Source organism: Dasypus novemcinctus, chromosome X (genome assembly GCF_030445035.2).
Source record: "Dasypus novemcinctus isolate mDasNov1 chromosome X, mDasNov1.1.hap2, whole genome shotgun sequence".
In the NCBI taxonomy this organism is placed as follows: domain Eukaryota; kingdom Metazoa; phylum Chordata; class Mammalia; order Cingulata; family Dasypodidae; genus Dasypus; species Dasypus novemcinctus.
The window spans coordinates 14,336,200-14,360,547 of NC_080704.1; the positions used below are offsets into that span (position 1 = coordinate 14,336,200).

At 44.5% G+C, this 24,348-nt stretch overlaps 1 protein-coding gene across 9 annotated transcripts in view; it reads left to right on the forward strand.

Moving 5' to 3' along the window:
• The window catches only part of FRMPD4 (FERM and PDZ domain containing 4), a 954,164-nt gene that overhangs the window by 714,553 nt on the left and 215,263 nt on the right, over positions 1-24,348 (forward strand). For 8 of the 9 annotated variants that reach the window (XM_023588961.3, XM_004459124.5, XM_058291446.2 and 5 more), the window contains one exon: positions 12,758-12,874. In XM_023588961.3, coding sequence (XP_023444729.1) covers positions 12,758-12,874 — 117 coding nt within the window. Of the gene's footprint in view, positions 1-11,728; positions 12,177-12,757; positions 12,875-24,348 lie in introns of those variants that run through there. The other variant, XM_071212929.1, reaches the window with a different exon arrangement.

Here is a 24,348-nt window from a genome sequence, read left to right on the forward strand (position 1 = left end):
ATGAGAAGAGAAGACCAAAAGAGAAATAGGTACAGAAGAAGATCACACAGTGAATGGAAACAGAAAGAAAATACAGCGGGGAAGGGGAAGGAGGGGGAAAGGAAAATAAATAAATAAATAAGTCTTTTTATAAAATTTAAAAATATCAATCCAGGATGGCCATTCTTCTCTCTAGCCATCAGCTACACTAGACTTTTTACTATCTATCTCAAGAGATACATCTGCCACCTCAGATCTTTTCTGGAAGGAGAAAAGATGAAAGTGACAGATGAGTGTATGGCATTCAGTGGCAAATACAATTTTGACCATGTCTCTGAGGGGCTTTCTGGCTCAGGTAGAATGTTCCTTGATGTCAAAACCCTTGTCCTGGTGCTTATTGTGTGTTATTGCTGCTGTCTCTTGGCTGTACCACTGCCTTGCCCTGACCACCAGGATTTGGGGCCTTCTAATTCTTGACTGATCCGACCCTTTTTTCCTCCTATCTGGTTGCTGATTAGTTATTAATCCCTGGTCCTGTCTTGAACTCTGCCCTCTGAAATATCCACGGAGTCTTTGGAACCCTTTTATACCGTATCAAAATTGCCCCCAATCACCACGGTCCTAGCAGAAAAAACTCTAAGTAGTCAAATTAGGCTAGGTTCTATGGTGTGATTTATGAACACTGGTCATTGTTTGGGTTTCGAAGGAAAGGGTAGCATATCTTTTCTCAAGTCTTTAAGTCATTATAATTTTGCATCCTTAAAACATGGTCTAACAAGGAGACAGGACAACTAAATGCAAGTTATGATCCTTGATTGAATACTGGATCAAAACAAAATAAAAAATCTGTAAATGGCATTATTAGGACAATTAGGGAAATTCGAATATGGACAAATTATTAGATAATATTATTGTATCAATCTTAAATTTCTTGGGTGTGACAATGGCATTGTGGTTTTGCATCCCGCCCCCCCCCCCCCACCGAGATGACTCCCTCATCTGTCTGCTCCCTGTGTCTGCTCATTGTATCTGCTCGTCTTCTTTAGGAGGTACTGGGAACCATGCCTGGGACCTCCCATGTGGGAAGTGGGGACCCAACTGTCTGAGTCACATTCACTCCCCAGCCTTGTGGTTTTGAAGGAGAATGTGCTTGTTTTTAGGAGGTAGATACTGAAGAATTGGAGGAGGAAGTGTCATATGGCTGTGACTTATTTTCACATGGTTCAAGTAAAAATGTTACATGCATAAGCAGAGGGAGACAGAGAGAGAAAAGAGAAGAGAGATGAGCTAAAACAAACGTTGCGAAATATTAACAATTGATTTTCTTGGTTTGGGTTTTTCAACTATTGGTATTTGCAGCCAGATAACTTTTTTGCTGTGGGGGCCATCCTGTGCGTTGTAGAATGTTAAGCAACATCTCTGGTCTCTATCCACTAGATCCCAGCAGCAAACCTCCCTCCTCCTTAGTTACAGGCACCCAAAATGTCTCCAGGCACTGCCAAATATTTCCTGGGATATCAAAATCACCCCTGGTTGAGAACCACTGCTTCAGGTGAAGAGTATAAGGGTATTTATTGTACTTTTCTTTCAACTTTTCTATATGAAAGAAATCATCTCAAAATACATTGGGGTAACAAACAAGGCTGAGACTGTAAGTTCACCATTAGGGAAGAGCCATTTCCAGCCACGGGAGCCTTCAGCTGGAAAAATGAAACTGACCTTACATCTGGAAACTATGATCATCAGTAAGATTTAGATCTAAATTGGGCTTTGATCTGGGGCTCCAAATTGGGCTTTTGTCTTCACAAAAAACAGAGGGTTTCTGGAATGCTGAAACAGCAAGTTCAAGTTGAACATGGTGTTGCCTTATGGACTGTAGGGTCTGTCCCTTGAAATCCTAGGCCTGCCCAGTCACCGTTATACGTCTCCTGGAAGAACCCAGAGTTGAGCGCTGTTCATTCATCCATTCATTTGAATACTTTTATTAAATAGTTTCCATGTGCCAAATCCTGTACTCAATGCTGATATCCAAAGTATTGGTAGTTTTTGATCCAGTTACACAAAGTACAGGTTTGTTGGCCATTGCTGATCTCAAAGGTGAGGGCTGAAGGTCAAGGAATCACACATGGTCCAGTACCTGTACATTTTAATCATACACAGACATAGATCCATTAGCAGCAGGTAATGTTAAGGGGTTATGATGTTGCTTCCATGTATTAAGGTCCCCCTCTCCAAAAACAATGAAAAATCTCCCATTTCTGTGCTATTTTGTAGCCTTCAGTAAACCAAGTTTCACAGAGAAACTTGTGTCAGCTCAGTTAACATTGCTGTATACCTACCACTGGAAGGCATGGTTTGACCTTCAAGGATATAAAGATGAAGGGGACTCATTTGTATCCTTAAGGAAATCATAACTGGCAAGGGAATACAACAGATGAATAAGAAATATTTCAAACTCAGTGTGGCAGAGCTAATGAGAAGAGTTCAAGTTGCAATCATATATCCACAAGTTAATATTTCTTGAGCATCAACCAAGTGCAGCATGGGGAAAATTTTTTTAAGTGGCGATGTGCTCTCTAGGAGTTGATAATCTGGGATGACTGGTAAGCACACAGTAATTAGTCATCATACAAGGTAGATGCTACATCAGTGGTACAAATAGTAGCTACCCATGAGTACAGGGAAGCAAGAGAATCATTTCAAGAGCGGGGTACCCGAGGGCTACGTTTTGTAGCCAGTAGCCTTTGATAGGGACTTTGAAGGATGGTTCACGTTTGAACAGGTATGGGGACATATGGGGAGTGGGGTAGGGTGTTTTAGGTAGAAGGCATTGCTTGAACAAAACCTTGGAGATATGAGTTTAGAAAATACGTGAGTCGAGAGAATGATAAGTCAGTGTTTTAGTTAGGGTTCTCCAGAGTAGCAGAACTAAAAGGATATATATAAATGTTAAACAACTTATTATAGGAGTTGGCTCACACAACTGTGGGGATGGGCAAGTCGGAACTCCACAGGGCAGGCCAAAAGCTGGGAAGTCCAATGAAGGTTTTGATGAATTCCCCAGGAGAAGCTGCCTGGCTGAAGTAGAGCTAGAAATTCTTCGTTCTGACTGCTGAAATCCTCAGTTCTCCCTTTAAAGCCTTCAACTGATTAAATGAGATACCTTTCATCTCTGAAGCCATTCTCCTTTGTAGATTATGGCTGTAATCAGCCATAGATGCAGTCGACTGGCAAATTATTTAAATCCACAAAATATCCCCACAGTAACAAGCAGGCCAGGACTTGCTCAACCAAACAACTGGACACCATAACTAGCCAAGTTGAAATATGAACTTCACCATTACAGTAAGTTCATTTAAAAGTAGGAAAATATTCTTATATAAAATCATTAGGATGCTAGGCTGGAAAAGAAGGTCTGGGCCAGATTATTGTACTTGTTTCTTTTCTGTGTCAAAGAGTCTGCTTTTCTTTATTTTATTCACTGTATATTCTAAGGACCTCTAACAGCAGACAATACATAGTAGATAATCAATATTTGTTAGATGCATGAATGACTATGTGCAAATAATAACAATAGCAACTATTTTTGAACACCTAATTCACATACTCTTTACAGAGTAGTTATTATCCCCAGTTTTCAGAGGAGGAAGTGCTGTCTTGGCCACGATAAGGAAATTGACCAAGTTGACACAGCTGCTAAGAGGTTGAACCAAAGTTGAAGTGCAGCTCTGTCTGAATCTAGACTCCATGGTTTGGCTTTATTTCTGCTTTATTCTTCCCTTGTTTTTATGCATATGGTAGCAGACTGTGCATCTTTCTGCATCTTTTTTTGTTCCATTTAATAGATCTTCAGGATCTTTCCCAATCAGTACTCAAAGAAATCCCTCATTTTTCTTTTTTTCCTACTGCATAATATCCCATGGTGGATCGTATCATAGTTTATTTAATCTATCCCATACTGATGGACACCTAGGTCAAAGGGGATACACATTGGCAATTTGGATAGAGCCTACTAAATTACCCCCATAAGAGATTGTTGAAGTGTGCTCTGCGCAACACGTGACAATGTGGGTTTCCCTACAGCTGCATTAACATCATGTGTTTTCACACTTTCCCTACTGCCTCTTTACAATTTCTACAGTGAATCCACCAAAACATCTACAGGGAATCATAGCCCTTTTCCAGTTTCTGTTGTCTGAAATCAAATTTTAAGTTTAATGTTAATTCAGTGTTAATCATGAAAGTAATATATGTTCATGATAGGAAATAAATATGAACCAAAAGCAGAAAATAAAAATCACCTCAGTCTCACAACCCAGACATAGCCACTGTGGATCTCTCCTTCCAGACTGTCTTTCTGGGACTATGTACACAGATGTGTTTTTTGTTTTTTACTGAGTGGATCATGTTGTGCACACTCTTTTTGTAATCAACTTTGTTCATTTAATTCTATATCTAATGGCAGTCTTCATCTACAACTTGGGGTTAATGGCTGAATGGTATTCCATTGTTTGAATGGGCCAGCAAGGCAGCAACCAACCCCTTTTGTGGAACTGTTGTGAGGATCAAAAAGGAGTAAACTATGAAAATGCCTACAACGGTGCCAGGAGTTATGGAACAAATGTCATACACACACGCGTACACACTTTTACTCACATGAAGACAGGGTACTATGATTTTAATGCCTACAGTTCTGTACTGGCACCATCATGAACCTTGTATTCATTCATTAATTCAACTCACATTTGAGCATCTATCACCTGCCTGGCACTAGACTCAGTAACAGAGATAAAAAAGTGAAGAACACATGGTATTTGCTGCCCACACAGTGTGTGCACCTGGCTTGGCATGTCCTTTTGGCATCATGTGCTTACCTGGGAGGTACAATGATGAACTCATGAGCAGGTACAAAGGCATTCTAGTGAAAGGGGCTCAAGACTCGAGCTGATGACTGTTCCCACATTCAGCTCTGTAACAATTCTCTGGGCAACCTTTGGCCAACCTTGACATTCAGAATCTGTCGTTTCATCCACACTGTGGGGCTGATTGTGAGTGTCCTTCCAGATCCGTAAGGTTGGAGAATTCAGTGAGTTAATAGATGTGAATGTACTTTGCAGAGGTCAGAAGTCTGATCTGAGGCAGGTCTGCATCTGACTTTAATGGCCACCTCAGCAAGGGGACCGTAGGGACATCATCTCAGGCCTCTGGGACATCTCGAGTTTGTCACAAGATGGTTTCCAGAAAGAGGCGACGTTTTTGGATGTACAAACTTCTGGAAGGAGAATCAGTTAGCCCATATTCTCCTAGTATGCTCCTAGTAACTCTCCCAGATACCTACTAGGAAACATAAGTAATTCAACAGGCTGGTGAGACATTTGTATTGAAATTCATGATGTATAATTGTACAATTAGTTTTATTGTGTGAGTTGGTAAATCCTGTAATGAAGCAGATGAAAATAATCAGAAAAAAATGTTGAAATTTGTTGTTAAAATGTACATTTAAATGTCTTTCACCGTAGTTAAACTCTTAATTAATAACATTTCTGCTTGGCTACAATGATTTCGTAATGAATATGTTTTTGAGAGGCTGCTTTCGTGAGGCTTGGCATTAATATTTAAAGTATGTTCTAACTACCTGTGCTAGCCTCTTGACTGCATTTTCCTGTCCTCCTCATCATAACAGAAGTAATGTCTTAAAAATAGCTGGGGGGATGATTCTTCCATCCGTCTGTGTGGCTCTGATGTTATTTTCACTTCAGCAAGGTAGCTTTCTTCACACGCACCTGCCCCCACACCTGCTCATAGGGACAGTTGGATGGAAAGCTCAATGGAGATAGAAGAGAATGGCAACCTAATTCAGGAAGGGTCCGCATATTGATGACACTATTAACTGGGACCAAAAGACTTGGTCATTTGGTTCCTCACTAATCCACAGGGACAGAAACCCTGCAGGACAGGCCTCCCTGGGGTCATGCCAAGCCACCCCCCCTGCCCAGCCCCCATTGGGCACACCAACCTTGGTGCAGAAGAAACACGGCTGCCATGGAGACTTGGCACTTTTCAGTTTCATCCAGGACCATCTTATGTTGTTCATTTTCCTCATTCCCTCTCCTCTTCCCTCACCTTAACCCACCTTTCATATCAACACAGAAAATACCTCGTATATCATGTGCTTGCTAAGAGAAAATATTGTCTGCAGCCATATGAGGAGTTCTATAGGCTTTAGGGTATTGTAACCCAGCCACCATGTGCAGCCAAGAGAAAATGAGAAAACGCTTTCCATTTTGTCACGCCATCTGTAACACCGGATTTCCTTGGGTTATTCTGAAAATAATCTTTGTGAGTTCAAAGAGGTAAGAATGAGCAAACACTGGGTCGTGTTTTAGTTTGCTGAATTTGTATAGTGTCAGGGTGACTAACTGACTACATGTGGTTCTGGTTTTCCCATATCTGAAATGGACAGGCTAATTAATTTCTCAACACCCCATAGCAAAGGCTACAGCTTAATCCTGGTTAATTGTCCGCAACATCACTGGGTATGTTGGGAAGCCCAGTAGATACCATCAAACATAGTGGTGGCTCAGTGTAAGTAAGATGGAGTTTGGAGTAGACTGAGGATGCAGTCTTCTAACCAGTGGCGGAACCCCAGCAGGAGCTTTGCTTTGGAAGGGTGAGTTTGGGGCAAGACCTTAGCCTCCTGCCCCATTTCCATTCCTAGAAAATTGACAATCTAGGTAAAGCCTAGTGCTTGCCTCATAAACACAGCTTCAAGACACAGATTGCTACAGGGGTTTTTCTTTTCCCTCAAGAGCAAAAAAAGCTAGAGCTTCCACTGGACATTGGGCAAGTTATAAGTCCTCTCTGAGCCTCAGTCTCTTCATCTTTAAAATATATACAATAATGCTCTGCAGGTACTCTTTTGCTTGGCCAAGGAAGGGTAGTGAGTATCAAAAGAAACCAGGTACATAGAAGTGCTGTTTAAATTATTAGGTCCAACACAGATGCTACCACCATTACCATTACAACTACCCCTCAGAACACAGTGTACCATTTGGTGAGGATTAGTCCAAATGAACCAAGTACCATCCTGGAGAAGTTTGTGTAGTTTATTTCTCTGCACAGTGTCAGCTGTGAGCAGGATGTCATCATCTGCATTTTCCACAGAATAAAACTCAAGCCCAGAAGGGCCAAGGCATTTGCCTAAAGCCATACAGCTCTTACGTGGCATGCCTGGGGTTTGAACGTGTTCCCTCTTATGCCAGGGTCGTCCCAATGATCATAATTAGGTTTTAAGGGGGATCATTGAAAATGTTGGAATTTTTATTTTTCCACTAAAGCTTATTGAGCAACTACTTATGTACTCTTCCAAGACTTTTGCACTCATGATCTTATTTATTTTTCACAACTATTGAGCTAGGCACACACTATTGGCATTTGGGGTGGGATCATTCTTTGCTATGGGGACCATCCTGTGTGTTGGAGGATGTGGAGCAGCATCCCTGGCCTCCATCCACTAGATGCCAGAAGCACCCCCTCCCTGCACTGTGACCACAAAAAATCTCTCCAGACATGCCAAGTGTCTGCCAGGGCCAAAATTGCCCCCAGATGAAAACCACTGAGTTAGAGTGTTTCTTTTTTACGGGGGATGAAGACAAGTTGCGGTAACTTGCCCAGGGTCCCCAAGCGAGTGCAGGGCAGCATGTGAACCTGCCTGACTCAGGACTTTGGAACCTGACCTCATAATCCTGCTCCCCTCCCAGCGTCCCTTTTCCTGATACTGAGGTGACCATATGGACTGGCAGCTCCTTCCTAAGACCCTGCCATCTCTTAGGGCAGATTTGCCATCAGGATGTGGCCCCGAGCTGAGAGGTGGGCACACAGGAGGGGACCACCAACTGCCTCCACCCACGACCCCAAAACAAGGAGTTCTGCCACTTTGCCGTACCATTTGCAGCTGCTCTCAGGTCGCATAAAGCACAAGGATCTGGTTTGCCCAGGACAGTTTCGGTCCGTTGCGAACCACAAATGAACGAAGCACGAAGTTGCAAACCAGTTCAGCCATTTGGTGGGAGTTTCTGGGTGCCTTGAATCGCCCTGCCAACGTAGGTTGCAGTTCTTCAGGCTGAGCTAAGTGTTTGAAAGTGGTTTGCACAATCGCGATCTCAGGTAGAAGTCGCCGAATGGCAGAGCTGCCAGGAATCTCAAGGCCTTCCCTGAGACAAGGGGAAACTGACCCTGAAAAGCAGGGTCATACCTGGGATCGCCCAGCTGGGATTCCTGGGTCCCAGCAAAAACTCTTTCTGCTATTTCACTGAGCCTTGAGAATGGCCACACTCATCAACTGCCGACCCCTAGGACCTCGTGAATGCTTGCCCCAGTCCCTGCCTGCCCTGTTCTGGCCAGACAGGACAAGCAAGAAGAGGTGATTGAGCTTTTCACCCTCTTTCTCTTCTGAGAATGGATTAAAGCTGTTCCTGTTTGCATAACTGACTCAAGTTGGTCGGGAAGGCATTCATTTAGCAAAGGCTTTACAGCGCATAGTATATTAAACACTTTACTAAACTCACTTAATTTCCCAAAGATGCGGCTCCTTTTATCCCCATTTTACAGAGGAGTAGCTGGGACCGAAGGAGGTTAGAGAGGTTAAGTAACTTGCTCAAGGTCACGGAAAATAAATGACAGAGCCTGGTTTGAAGAGAGTCTGGTTCTGACCCAGTGGTTCACACACTTGAGCAGGTACCAGCATAAACTCAGATTTCTGGGTCCCCGTCCCCAGAGTTTTGGTTTCAGTAGGTCTGGAGTGGGGCCTGAGAATTTGCATTTTTAATAAGTGCCCGGGAGGACACGTTGTAAACTGGCTGTTCCAGTGAGTGAGCTCTTATGAAAAGGTAGACTTCTTTCCTGCCAGCAGTGGTTTACCCCTTGGCTGACGTGGAGGCTGTAAAATACCAAAGCCTGGGCGCCGCCTCCTGATATCGGGACTCATATGCTTGGACCTGGACCCCAGGCAGCCGTCTTGTACAGGCTCCACGTTGACAACCACTGATTTGGGCAGTGCTTCACAAGCTCTACTGGTGGTGTATGAATCCCCCTGGGATGTTGATAAAATGCAGATTCTGGGAAGCGGCTGTGGCTCAATCGATTGAGCTCCCATCTACCATATAGGAGGCCCTGGGTTCGCATCCTGGGGCCTCCTTGTGAAGGCAAAGCTGGCCCGCACCCGCGGAGAGCTGATGCAGCAAGATGATGCAACAAAAGGGAGAAAAGCAGACACAGAAGAACATGCAGCGAATGGACACAGAGAGCAGACAGCAAAAGAAAAGGAATAAGCTGCAGGGGGCGGGGGAGTAAATATAAATAAATAAATAAATAAATCTTCTTTTAAGAGTGCAGATTCTACATTCCTAACAGCCCCCAAGTATACCCATGCGGCTGCACCAGAGCCCACACTTGGAGTTGCAAGTGCTAGTGTTTCCCAAATTCCTTGGGGTTGCCAGATCAAATATAGTACCCCCCAGATGAATTTGCATTTCAGATAAAGGACGATTTTATTTTTAGTATACATGTGGCCCAAATATTACCTGGGCCATATGTATACTAAAAAATAGGTTGTTTAACTGAAATTCCGATTCAACTGGGCATTTAACTTTCCCCTCTGGGAAAGATTTGTCGCTGCTCCCTAGGCAGGCGGAGTCCTTGCAGATGATCTTGGTGGGACCAGCCTCCGTGCCCTGCTCAGCTGAGCACAACTGCACTCACAGGAGGGGCTGGGAGCCCCACAGAGATGGTCAAGAGGAATCCTGAGGCTAAGGGGTCCTTGGGCAAGAAAACTCAGGCCTGATTCAAGGGGATAAAAAGGGCCCCAGCCCCCGAGCGGGTTGCCCAGGAACCCAGAAGGGACTCCACTGAATTGGAGGAAAATAAGAGCACATGCTCCCCTGAGGCCCAGGGCCGGCATCACTGCCCAAACTAGGCGTTCCGGGCAGAGGGGTGCCATCACAGCAGCGGCTGCTCTCGCCCGAGGAACCAGCTCCAGTTTCCTCATCAGGGGGCTTCCCTTCTACCTAAACTGGTCCTGCTGCTGCTGGTCCAAGGGCCACCACTTGGCACTCCAGAAGGGAAAGGGTGCGTCTTTCAGCAGCAGTGGGCTGGGAGCATTGGGAGCCATGGCCGGCCATGGAGGAGCCTCAGAGGTGGGAGCAGGGAAAGGCGTTCCCGGAGCTTCTCCCTGGTAAGCAGAGAATAAGCCACCCAGCCTCCAAGGCTGGCTGTTGATGGGGCTGGACTTCCAGCGGGAAGCAAGGGCCCACCCCCTCCACGATTAGGACCTAGGTCCTTGATTGTAACCCAAGCTGACAGTGGCCAGATCCTGAGAAAGGGGGTTATGTTCTTTTAGCACCACTTGCACTTTGAATCTGCGGAATTCCACTAAGGTACCCTGGAGATGCAGGTCCTTCGGCAGCACATCGGCAGACAGACAGGGAGTTCAGTCTGATTTTAGTTATTCAGTGATTTGTTTTACATCCCCTGATGCCCCTGGCCTGGATTACCCCAATTAGTGTTTGCAGAGTTTTCCAGTCTTTCCAGCACTCCATTTGGTGTTTGATAACAAAAGGCTTTATTTGAAAACATCTTGCTGAACTGTTGTTTGCTGCTTCCTGAACATACTGTACAGGACAGAATGCAATTTATAATAAAAGTCAGGCTTCCTCCAGCTCGTTTTTGTAATGGTGCATTTTACATGTAAATTATATTAGGAAGCCTGTGCCTTTCCTATAGTGATTAAGACTTCAGCGGAGGGAGGAAAGGATGAAAGAAAAGAAAAGAAAGTTTGCTTATTTGTGTTTAATGAATTAGCCCCCTCTGGGAAAGATAAGCTTTCTGATATAGTACATCATTTAGTGATGCAGAATAAATAGTTGCATTCTCTACATAGGCCTCCTTTCGTTTACAAGAATATTCTTTGTGTCGCCTCTTATTGTAGTAATGCTTTTGGAAAACTTTTTAAATAACCGGATTTACTGCGTCGTACCTCTAAGAGCTTGTTTTCTTGGTACCATCTTCAAAAGCATTCTGAATGCACTGTCCATGGGCATACAGAAATTGGTGGGGTTTTGTAGTTCTTCAGAGTGGTAAATTCATGTATTCTTTCCCTGCAGGGAAACAGCACTGCTGACTTCTGCACAAAGAACAAAAACATGTCACCAGGTCTTTTCTTTTAATAGTCACTGGGCAAGAACAAATCTTAATGTGGCATTCTAAATTTGCCAAACCTTTATTAAATTTGTCAATACTTTTGCTCACCACATTTGAGGAAGGAAGTGGGAAAGCAAAAAAGGAAGTTAGAGAAAAACAACGGAGGTGGTTAAAAGAATGCAAAGTGGTCGCTCTGCAGAAAACTTATGGGAAATGGTCTTGAGAAGAAGTGTAGGGTTGTGGTAAGATGTATGGGTTATGGGGTGCCCTGCATCCTGGGGAATTTTAAATCTCCCCTCCCTACAGAAAGGTCAAGATCCCTGATTTGGAAGTTTGCTGTAGGAGGGTCAGAGGGTGCCTGAGAGCTGCCACGTAGGGTTGTGCAAGTTGTGCCGGGTGCAAGAGCCCCCAGCCCACGGCATATGGAGGAGCTGAAATCTGATGCCTGCATCCCTCACTAGCCAGGCTGGCCCTTGGCCGGGGCCTGCCTCAGCCGGGAGGAAGGGCACATGCTTTGCAGTCATTTAACCAGAGGGGGTGCTTCTTTCTCATTGTAAAGAGCTAGATCCTGTGTCCTTGAAACTGTCATCGCTGCCTTTCTCCAACCCACTTTGCTACCAGTATGTGACTTTACAGGCTACCCTGGGTGAGTGACTTCGCCCAGAGCCAAAGGACCAAATAATGAGTGGGGTTGGCAGTGCTAAAATGGGATCACTTATTTCTTTTCAAAAGCATGGTTAAGCTCCAAAGGAGTCTTTCTGGTTCGTGAGGGAAAAGCAGAATTTCTGCCTGTTTTGGGCAGGCAGAGTGGCCAAGATTCGAGTGAAGATCCAGAAACGGAACCCAGACCTCTGGTTTACGATCGGGACCAGGCACGGATGCCTGTCACAACTGCTCGTGACCTGGGGTCCCTTCCTCTTCCCTCTTCCTCCTGAAAAGACGGCCTTCTAGAAAATTCTTCTTGATCTCCCCTTTCATTTTGCTGATGAGCCAAGTCGAAGGTAGGGACTGGGCATTGTAAAAGATAATGTGTGGATTTTTACTGCAAAATAGACTGAGGGTTCACCTAAGGTTTTAGGACTCACTGGAGTACAGGGTGGCTAATGTGAACCCTAAATTGTGTACTTTGGTCAGATGTGTACAGGAAAGTGAGGCTTGGCGTAATTTACTTACTTTCCATAAGAACAGAGATTTATTTTCACATATTTCTTTATATTGTGGTGGAAAATCTATTTATGTGCCCAAACTGTCTTAACTTGTGGTCTTAGGAATGCCTTGACTGGTGGAAAGGGTGCAGAGCTGTGTTCAAAATTGGTTTGAGGGTCCTCAGGAAATACATTTACTCTTACTGGGCCATTCACTGTTTTCTCATATGTAAAATGGAATAAGCATACTTATCTCACAAGGCTTGTATGGAAAAGTAGGTGAAATAAATACCGGGAAATGCCTCATGCGATACCTGATGCAAAAACATTCTTTATCCTTTCCTTGGATCAGCTGAGATACAGACCGCCATTTAGAGTTTGTCTCAGGAGAAATATTCAGAGTCAGAGAGAATGATGCTTTTTTGTTTGTTTTGCAGCCACAGGACAAAGTCTGCAGGCTGGCCACCTCCCTCAGGAGCCTGGGGCTTGAACCAGGTGCCACCCTACGGATGGGAGATGACGGCGAACCGAGATGGGCGAGACTGCTTCATCAAGTAGGTGGAACAGATGGCTTGAACACGTGGCTCTATGGACCCATGATTCTTGGAAGAACTAATATACTTAAATTAAGGACTTGTAGGCCATTACTTGAAGTCCCAGGCCTGCTATATCTTGTGACATGGGGTTGCTTCTTGTTCCCCTTTCCTTGGACAGGCACCATCTTGAGTGACAATTCACTGTGGTGCACAGTGATCCTGGCCCATTATCAATATAGGCCAGTTGTGTTAATTGGGCTGTGACTAATAACTAAAATTCAACCAGGAAGATTATTATGGAGAACGCTTTCTAGAAATGTTAAAGACAGGAGATGTTACTGGCTCATCTATAACTAGAAAAATCCACCTTACATGTTATGCCATAAATGTCTCACACAAACACTGGCCTAGGGTTGGGACTTTTATGGTGCTGTGTTTGTTTGCAGTTGTGTGATAGGAGCTCAAAACGGCAAGGGTTGGGAGTGGATGTGGCTCAAGCAGTTGAGAGCCTGCCTCCCACATGGGAGGTCCCAGGTTCGGTTCCCGGTGCCTCCAGAAAAAAAAAAAAACAGCAAGCAAAACAAACAAAAAAAATAACTCAGGGAAGGCAATGTGGCTCAGTGGTTCCAATTTCCCACATATGAGGTCCAGCGTTCAATCCCCGGCCCTGGTACCTCAAAAAAAAAAAAAAATGGCAAGGGCCCACCCTGCTTTCTTCCCCAACTTAAGTGAAATATCCTTAATTATGAGGAATTAGCGATATGTATTCATAATCAGCACACATGGTTGGCTTCTGCATGACACAATCAGCCAGGATTGGAGGCCAGAGGAAAAAAGTCTTTTCCCAGGCTGCAGCAGTGGTTCCAGCCAGGGTGACTATGGACTGATTGGGGAACGTGGAGCCACCGTGAGAGAGGGACTCATTTTTATGAAAATAAAAACCTCCACCCATATTGGTTTCTTGGGATTTGTTCTTTTGGACTCCCCATCCCCACCCTCCACACCCCAACTCCCAAGTTAGGATTGTTGCTAATAGCTGGGGGGGAGGACTCATGTGAGCATTGCGGGCAGCTTCCCCAGCCTCTGAAGCCCCAACCCCTTCCGTTTCCCTAAATTGCTCCAGAGGGGAGAGGGCCTCAAGTTGCCCTTGATCAGGACTCACTCCCGGGGAGGCTGCTGGAAGTGGTGCTCAGCCTCCTCACAGCTTTCCTGAGAAAGTGTTCTCTAAGAAACTGCAAGAGAAACGGCAGTCGGAACAGAATCTCCCAGAATGTTTCGTTTAAACCTTTGATTGTGAGTCGTTCATTTCCTACAGTTGGCCCAAGTCCCTTCCTTAGGCTGCTAGAAAGACGATGTTTTTGTTTTTGATTGTTCCTATCATATTGTGCCATCTATTTGGTAAGTTGGTTATGAGTTTATGTGATTGGTGCAGTTGCAAAGATACTTTGACTCAAAAGGATAAAAATTTCTTCTGAACGAATATCATTTTTTTTCATTTAAAAAAAATTCTTGAAGTGTATCATTCCTACATGAACATACATAAACAATAAGTGCATAGTAAAAGTTGTGAACTCAGAAAACAAACATGCATAACATCATACAGGGTGAAGGAATATACTTTTTAAGAGACATGGAGAATGAATTTATGAAGCCATAGCTCAGACTTCTCCGATTATAATGGATCTTTCTTTTCCCCTGGGTGGATTTGGGTTCTCATAAATTCCAGGCCTTTAGCTCAATAGGCGGAAATGCAGACTAAGGCAGACTGAATCAAGGAACCTGGGAACCCTGCTAGCTCCATCTGCATGCATTTCCACTGGCGCCATTGACATTTGTAAGGGCCAAATCGGGTGTCAATTTAACATTTACACTGGCCCGACGCCAGCTGTTACAGCATGGAAGAGCAAATCAGAAACTTAATAGAGAAACCTGCACAGATTACTAAATGGCAAAATTTTAAAATCAAAGTCGCCAGCATCTTTTCCAATTCCAGTTTGTTTACTTAAAAAGTATGTTCCTATAGTCCTCATCAGAGGCACTGCTGTCAGATGTCAAGAAATGTACTTCCACTGAAAGTGTTTATTCTTTCTTTATCAGTAATGAGCTCCATAAATAATGAGAATCTTTCTGATTTTTTCCCCCTGCATACTGAGTAATGTCATTATAAAGAGATACTCTAATTAACTGGGTTTGCAGTAGGGAGCATAATCCGTATTTATGAGCCTTAGAAGTGAAAAAGGACGATTTGAAAATTAACCTGTGGTTAGTAATTAGCACCTTTGCATTTAATTTGCCACTCCTTTATATATTCTCTTTGAACGCAAGTAGTTGGGTTTTTTTTTTTATCTCATCACTAGGATCTAAAAGATCCTACATCAGGTGATTGTTTCTGATGGAGGTAGAACTAGTTCCAAATGAGGGACAAAGGTATGGGAAGACCAGGGCTTCACATGTTCAAAGTTAGAGTCTAGTGACTAGCTAATGAGATAATTCTATCAGTCTCCCAGAACGGAGCCCAGATAGTTCATGTGTTGTAATTTCATCTTCTACTTCCTACACCCAATTATTCAGGTCAGCGCTGGGTGGTGACCTGTTTTCTATAAAGAGTAACTGATCTATTGGGTTAGAAAAATCCAGGATGCCAATACACGCCCTTGAAAGCACATTTCTATAATCTTGTCCAGCCTGAAAACTAGTGGTTCACAACCTTGGCTGCACATCGGAGTAACCCGAGGAGAAGTGAAAAGTACCGATGCTGCACCTGGGGTGGGGTCTGGGAAGAGGGAATTTCAGAAGCTCCCTGAGTGATTCTTTCTTTTTTTAAAAAATGTTTTATTTTTTTTTTTTGAAGATACATAGATCACAAAAAAAAATGTTACATAAAAAATATGAGATTCCCATAAACCCCCCACCCCCCACCCCCCACTCCTCCCACATCAACAACCTCTTTCATCATCGTGGCACATTCATTGCATTTGGTGAATACATTTTGGAGCACTGCTGCACTGCATGGATTGTAGTTTACATTGTAGTTTACACTCTCCCTCAGTACATTCAGTGGGTTATGGCAGAACTTATAATGTTCAGCATCTGTCTCTGCAATATTTAGGACAACTCCAAGTCCCAAAAATGCCCCCACATCTCATCTCTCTTCTTCCCTCTCCCTGCCCTCAGCAACTACCATGGCCACTGTCTCCACATCAGTGCTACAGTTTCTTCCACATCAGTGCTACAGTTTCTTACTAGTCACAGTAGTTCTATAGTAGAATACTAACGCACAGCCATGAGGGAGAGCGGCTACCCTAGAGAGCTTTTCTGCACGTGACCTTATTTAATCGGCATCAAGGCAAGACTGATTATGCCCATTTTCCAGATGAGAAAACTGAGAATCAAACTGATCCATTGGCTTTCCCAAAGTCACACATGTGTACCATATCTTCATCCATTGCCTGTTCAGGTAAACCAGGTTCCCCATTAAAAAAGGACCACTATTGTTGGTAGCCCTAGAGAAATATAAAATACAGCTTTTTTTTTTTATTGACTTTGTAATAATATTACATTAAAAATATATATGTGAGGTCCCATTCAACCCCACCCCCCCACCCCACCTCTCCCCCCCCCTCCAGCAACACTCGTTCCCATCATCATGACACATCCATTGGATTTGGTAAGTACATCTTTGGGCACCTCTGCACCTCATAGTCAGTGGTCCACATCATGGCCCATACTCTCCTCCATTCCATCCAGTGGGCCCTGTGAGGATTTACAATGTCCGGTGATTGCCTCTGAAGCACCATCCAGGGCAGCTCCATGTCCCAAAGACGCCTCCACCTCTCATCTCTTCCTGCCTTTCCCCATACCCATCAGCCACCATGTCCACTTTTCCCAATCCAATGCCACCTCTTCTATGTGGACATTGGATTGGTTGTGTCCATTGCACCTCTATGTCAAGAGGAGGCTCAGATTCCACATGGATGCTGGATGCAATCCTCCCACTTTCAGTTGTAATCACTCTGGGCTCCATGGTGTGGTGGTTGTCCTTCTTCAACTCCATCTTAGCTGAGTGTGGTAAGTCCAATAAATCAGATTGTAGGTGCTGGAGTCTGTTGAGGCTCAGGACCTGGCTATCACATTGTCAGTCCAGAGATTCAAATCCCCTAAATATATCTTAAACCCCAACATTAACTGCACCTCCAGCACATTAGCATGAAAGTCTTATGAAGGAAGATCCCATCTGAGTCCAGATTCATCACACATAAACACCATTTCCAAAGAGGGGCCATCTGACCTGGTAGTTAACCCCATCGGCCATGACCATAACTCCCATGGGTCTCTTTAGCCTTCAAAGGAACCAATATCTGGGGGTTGTATCTGCTTTATCTGTCTCTCTGACTCTGCTCAGTTGTGCATGAGGGCAATCCTTCTGCCAGCCTCCAGACTCTTTTTTAGAAACTCGTAGCCATATAAACTCATTTCTCCTTTCCATTTCCCCCTTACTTTAGGTCAAACAGCATTTTAAAGTCATGTTATTTTATGTAGACAGGGATATTCTGCTGATCCACATTGAACCTTCCGTATAAGGTCATTTTCCAGTTGCATCATCAGTTGGTAGTTGATAGTGGTCCCTCGTTGCCAGGGAGGCTCATCCCCGGGTGTCATGTCCCACGCTGGGGGGAAGGCATTGCATTTACATGCTGAGTTTGGCTTCGAGACTGGCCACATTTGAGTAACATGAAGGCTGACAGGAGGAAATTCCCAGGCACAATGTTGCTCTAGGCCTTGTTCTTATTTTAGGCTTATCAGCTCACAAGCATAGTCATTAGCATCAGGGGCTCACTGTTGAACCCTCACTCCCTCCCTGTCCCCGCCGCTGTACCTGGGAGACTGTCGCTGCTCCCCTAGGGACCACGACAGAGCACCACTGGCTAGGAACTCAGTACCCCCCCTGCTGTGGTTTTTAATTGTTGCCACTATGAGTATATCCAAACATTACCATGCACCCTGGACATATGTTCTATACAGCTCCCTGTCAGCCATATATCACCTGTCATTGGTATCCCATACCAGTATCCCTCCATTGCCATTGTTGAAACACTCTGTGATACAGAACTCCCCGAAATTTGAAGCCCAATATAATGTCATGGTCCCTTACTAGGGAATGGCATATAGCGATGGGTTTAAAGGTTCGATAAAGAACTTGGATAAAGTTAGATAAAGAACTTAGATAAAGAATGTTGACTTGAAAAAATTCTACATCCTATCTTTTTCTTTTTTTTTTCCCCCTAATTATTCAGCTTCTCTTCACAGGAGTCCTAGACCACAGCAATGCATATATATAATATACAGCACTCCCATACATCCACCACAAAACCTTTTTCCTTCCACAGCGATACTCTTACACCCTATTCACATCATATTTACTTAACGTGATGTACAGAGTCTGAGACATTAGCTTTCTAACAAGGTGACATCTGTGCTTACATTATGGTGCATACTTTAGGATACACAGTTCTTTACATTCTTAGTTATCCTATGTTTTACATTATGGTTTACATTATCAGTCTGTCATCTCCTATATGTTATGGTGTAATATTACATGTTTTATATCCATCCTCGTGTACTCTCAAGAAACTCCTCTCTTACCCCCCATTTACCTTGGTTCCACACATTTAACGTCCATTTTCCCTTCCACCTTGGTGCCCACAGTGACAGCCAACCTCCGTTTCCTGAGGAGCCACTTCCAGAGATAGATGGAATAGTGTTCAGGGCCTAACTTGCTCAACTGCCCCAATGCCCTGGGAGCCACCCTTTCTCTCGAAGGATACAGTTCCCTCTATTTGATGGCATTAGTCCTCCCCAGGATGTGAGTCCACCCCCACTCTCACTACTTGGGTTTCTACCCCATGGTGTCACCCACTCTGGCAGAATGAGCATTTAGACATTCCCCAGGAGCCCGTCCTGCATCAGACCCTCCCCTCCGAGCATTCTAAACAGGTAACCCTCTTTATTATATTTTGATATGATTTTCTCGGCATTTTACTCTCCACCAACACCTGACCCTCTCCTGTGTTCGTATGCTACCCCTCCCTCCCCCCACTTTTGGGCAACGTTACCCATCCGTCCCTCCCCAGCCACCCTCGAACCCGCAAAGCCCCAAGCAAAGGCAACCCCTTGCCCCCATTTTATCTCTTCTTTGTGTTCATACTTACCACCATCTCGTCTTAAATTCCACCCCTGCAGACATCGGCTCATATCCTTCCTCCACCCTCCGATTTCCTGTAAGCCTATCGTTCAGTCTCTTGCTATCTAGGGCAGCTTGTTTATTTCATATCATTGAGGTCATGTAGTATTTGTCCTTCAATGTCTGGGTTGCTTCACTCAACATAAGGTTCTCAAGATTCATCCATGTTATCACATGTGTTTGTAGTGTGTTTGTTCTTACAGCCGAGTAGTATTCCATTGTGTTTATATACCACATTTTATTGATCCACTCATCTGTTGATGGGCATTTGGGTTGATTCCAACTTTTGGCAATAGTGAACAATGCTGCTATGAACATTGGTGTACATATATCGGTTTGTGTCCTTGTTTTCAGTTCTGCTGGGTATATACCCAGCAGTGGAATTGCTGGGTCATATGGCAAATCTATGGCTAGTTTTTTGAGAAACCGCCAAACTGTCCTCCAGAATGGTTGGATCCTTCTGCATTCCCACCAGCAGTGGATGAGTGTTCCCCGTCCTTCACATCCTCTCCAGCACTTGAAAATACAGCTTTTTAAGGAACAGAAAACATTATTTAAGAAGCATGAGAGAGAGAAAAAAAATAGATATAGCTATAGATATAGATATAGTTGTGGAGGTATATCGTAGATATTGATATAGATATAGATATAGGTGGATATAGTTATAGCTGTTGATATACTTGTAGATGCTGGTATATAGGTGAATATAGCTATAGTTGGAGAGAGAGAGAGAAAGAAAGGGAGGTTGAGTGAGAAACCAACCATACAACCAGGTTTGCCCAGGAAGGCCCTAGTTTATGGGTGTTGTTCTGACATAATTATTGATGGCACCCCCTTTTACAATCAAGAATGTTCTGGTTTGGATAATACAAGTAAAGGGGCTCTATTTATATAATCAAAGTTTAGAAAACCCTCACAAGACTTAAGATTTCATTTCATCTTGACAAATGACCTGTGAAGTAATTATGGCTTGTCAAGCAACCTCCCTTCTGCAGAAGAAGCTGAAGTTCACAGGGACTGGGGTCTCCACATCCTTGCTAGATAGAACCAGTGTTTGCACCCACGTCTTCAGGCCCCAAAGCCTGTATTCTTTTGGTTCTGTCATGGAGCTTAAGCTATACTAAGCCTTCTATATACTATAGCTTTGACCCCCTACCCTCAGGGTTACCCAGCTCTATCAATGTCTGCTCAGCTCAACTCACCTCCCCTCTACTCCCCTCTACCTGTCCCTGCCATACCCCCTCCCTCTGCCAGCATCCTTGGATCTGGGCCTGATCAGCCTGGTTGTATGGACATGTGTTTCCTTCAAAAGCTCCCCTTGCGGGGAGCAGATGTGACTCAAGTGGTTGAGCACCTGCCTCCCACATGGGAGGTCCTAGGTTCGGTTCCCAGGGCCTCCTAAACAATAATAACAATGACAAAAAAACAACAAGCAGAAAATACCAACTCTGGGAAGCCGATGTGGCTCTGTGCCTAAGTGCTGGCTTCCCACATACAAGGTCCTGGTTTCAATCCCCAGCCCCTGGTACCTAAAAAAAAAATTTTACTTGATCACATCCACCCTTCCATCCACCAAACATTTATTGAGTGTCACTAAATGCTGAAAATACCCAGATGAATAAGGCCAGTTCCTATCTTCAAGAAGCTCAGAGTGGAGTGGAAGTGATAAGTAAAATAACAGACTATACTTTAGATACAGTGGAGGCCCCTGGGAGGAATTAGCCAAACCTGCTGGGAGTGGGGATAAGGGCCAGGAGAGGAAGGAGGTCCTTTCCACCAAACGATTGTCTGTTTTAACTTCTTTAGAGACTCGTGATAGATTTAATGATCAGCAAGTAGAGGACACCATGTGTTAACTCTTCTCCATTTTGTAGCTAAATGGAATCAGAACATGCTCGTTAGACTGTGGGGGAGGGTGGGAAAAGTTAAAGAAAAGGTAATGTAGTTCATAAATCTACAAAAAAAAAATCTGTTTTTTGTCGATTAAAGGAAAAATGAAAACATGAGCAAAATAAGTACTAAAACATGAGCTGGCCAGATGATTAGGAGGAGAGAAGTTGGAGCCTGAGAGAAAGTGTAGGGGTGGGAGGAGAGAGTAGAGGATCATTCCAGATCACATGGCCTGAATTTTCAAGTTCTGGCCACCTTCACCCCGTGACACTACAAAAAGTAGCCCTGAGTGTGTATTGGGCAAGACTCACAGTTCTTTTATTTCCACCAGCAATTACGATGGTGGGCAATTAACCTGAGTCCCTGTCTCCTTAATGCAGAAGAATTCAATTCTGGAACCTGAATAGCAAATTAGTAATGAGATGTGGAAACATCCTCTTTATTCACCAGTATGGACTTGGCCCAACTTGGGGGATATTTGAGAGCTATTCCTATGTGCCAATCTATTCATTGGGCAATGTGAAATTTGTCTGGGGCTTATTTATCTCCAGAAATGAATAATCTGAAGAAATACAAGCAATGTGTGCTGCCCACCCCCCCACACTTTGTTTTTTAAATTTAGTTTATTTAATTATCCCCCCTCCCCATTGTTTGCACTTGCTTCTGCTCTGTGTCTGTTTGTTGTGTCCTCTCTGTGTCTGCCCATCTTCTTTTTTTTTTTTAGGAGGCACTGGAAACCGAACCCAGGACCTCCCATGTGGGAGGGAGGCACCCAATCACTTGAGCCACCTCTGCTCCCTGCTTATTGTGTCTCTCATTGTTTCCTCATTGTGTCTCCTCGTTGTGTCATCTTGTTGTATCAGCCTGCCACGCCAGCCCAGTTGCATCAGCTTGCTGTCTTGCTCATCTTCTTCTTTAGGAGGCACTGGGAACTGAACCCAGGACCTCCTCTGTGGTAGGCGGGTGTGCAACTGCTTGAGCCACGTCTGCTTCCCCCCACTTTGTTTTAATCAACCATGTCAGAAGACAGTCAAGTCAATATGAGAGGATTCTGTCATCATGGAAATGAGAACTAGTAAAGCCTGACCTCATCCTTCCCTGTGAGCTCCAAATTCCCTTTAAAACTTTACCTAGTCAAATTCAAACATTCCAAACAGGGAAGGAGCAATAGATTCTCTTCAAATATTAAATGGTAGTTCAAGCACTCTTCTTTTGACATTTTGTTTCTTGACTTGTACCCCAAGATTTCATACAAGAGGTTATTGTTATTCTGCAGTTGAGTCTCCTTATCTTTTCCTCTGAATGAGTTCCCTTAAACTTCCCCTTCTCTGAAAAAAAAAAAGTCAGAAAGTGTTAAGGTGTGAAAATTCAATATGGATATTGTGGTTGCAACCACCATCCCCTGTGATATTTTCTTATTTGAAGCAGGCTTCAATTTCCTACTTTATGAAGACTACATTTTTAATAAACAACTGACCATGGACAAAAGGATCCAAGAGATTACAGGTGTTGGCACACTGTGTCTCTGGTAATAAAAAGCTGAGAGTCTTTGTGAAAATGAACAGTTGTGCCCATATAGGAACTACAAATCTGTTGGTGGTGGGTGCTTCGCTAGTTTGTAAGGTTTTAAATTTCCGAAGAGTTAAGAAGTGACATCATGTTAGAGAAGGGACAGTGGGGGGGATTGAATCATGTCCCTCACAAAAGGCATGCTCAGGTGCCAACCTCTGGCCCCGTGGGTGTGAGCCCATGTGCAAAAAGGACCTCCGAAGATGTTAGTAGTGAAGGTGGACCCAGATCGAAAGGGGGTGGGCCTTCGTCGAAGTGGCCCAAGTCCTTGTGAGCAAAGGAGCATGGGCTCGGCAGAGAAGCCACAGGGAACAGCGTGGAGCTGGGAGTCAACGCAACCAGGAAGGAAAAGGAGCGGGCATCGCCACGTGCACTGCCATGTGACAGAAAAGCCAAGGAGCCCCAAAGCTTGTGGCCAGCTGGAAGACGCCCAGCCCAGAACGAAGCCCGCCTTCTAGCCTCTGAAACCGCCAGCCCGGAAATCCCTATTGTTGAGCCACCCCGTTGTATGGCATTTGTTTTCGCAGCTGGGAAACTAAAACAGGCAGTTTGCCTCCTTTCTGTATTTTGGGGGGAGAATTCTTAAATAAACCATATTGCTTCCAAGTGCACACAGTGGGTTCTGCAGAAAATGCAAATAATTCAAACGTCAGTGGTTAAATGAGTTCCTTAGGATCCCGCACATCCATGCCAGGAGTGGGAAGTGTATTATAATTTTGGAATTGGGGGAACAAAGTAAACGTGATAGTATCATTACCTGAAATGAAAGGTAATTATGTCTTGTCAACGCAAATGCTTCCCAGCCGGAGCATTAGAGACTGTTTATTCCCTTCACTGGAGCAGATTTGTTTTCTTTCGAATCTGACAAAGCACCTATCCGCTGAGTTAATAATCACTGTTCCCAGCTGGAAGGTAAGTTTGCAGAGCTGATGGAAGGGCTTTTAACAGAAAGGCTCTGAAGTGACACTATCATTCCAGGCCTCACTTGGCATATGGCACAAAGAGCTGTGCTAGGCAGACTTCTCCCAGATCAGAGGCTGCTTCAGTTTCCCTGGGCGTTTGCTCTTGAAACTTTGCTGGTTTACTTCGGCTGGCCTTCACTCTAGGACAAACCCCCTGAAACGCTCGGCACATTTGTCCAGCAGGCCAAAGTATCCCCAAGGATTGTAATTAGCTGACGTTCCTTGTGGACACTCACTACAGCCAAGGGTTGAGCACCGGCGCATTTGGGCCAAGCTGTGGGTAACAGCGTAGCGAGTCCCTGGGGTCGGCTGACTCCTTCTGAGCACTTATGTAGCCCCCAGGGATGTGTGCGAGGTGGGTGGCAAAGTCCACTTGCAAACAGAGATGGCCAACCTGTGACAAGAACAAAACACCTGGAGGACCAGGTTTCTATCCCAGCCGGTAATTGAAATCCTAGCTTGGGGCTGCCTGCCACCCCTTGACTCCTCCGAGCGGCCTTTGGACCTCTTCTTTCTGGACTGAGCCAACCCTTGTGGAGAGCAATTTTGATGTCATTGCCTAAGGCTGGGACACGGGCAGAGATTCTGGCCTTTGCCAAGCGCCAAGTGAGAAATATGGGTGTTGCTGCCAAGTAAATTGGCTCAACTTCCGAGGGCACACAATCACCTTTGTGGCAGTTGTCTTTTCATCATGGCCCACAGTCCCACCTAAGGAGAGAAGAGGAGGGACTGAGAGAGGAGGGCTGGTGACAGAAGTGGCTTGCCGCAGTCCACAGGGAATGAAGCCCTTGTCCTGCAGCCCCTCTAAAGTTCGATCAAGCCTTGTTATC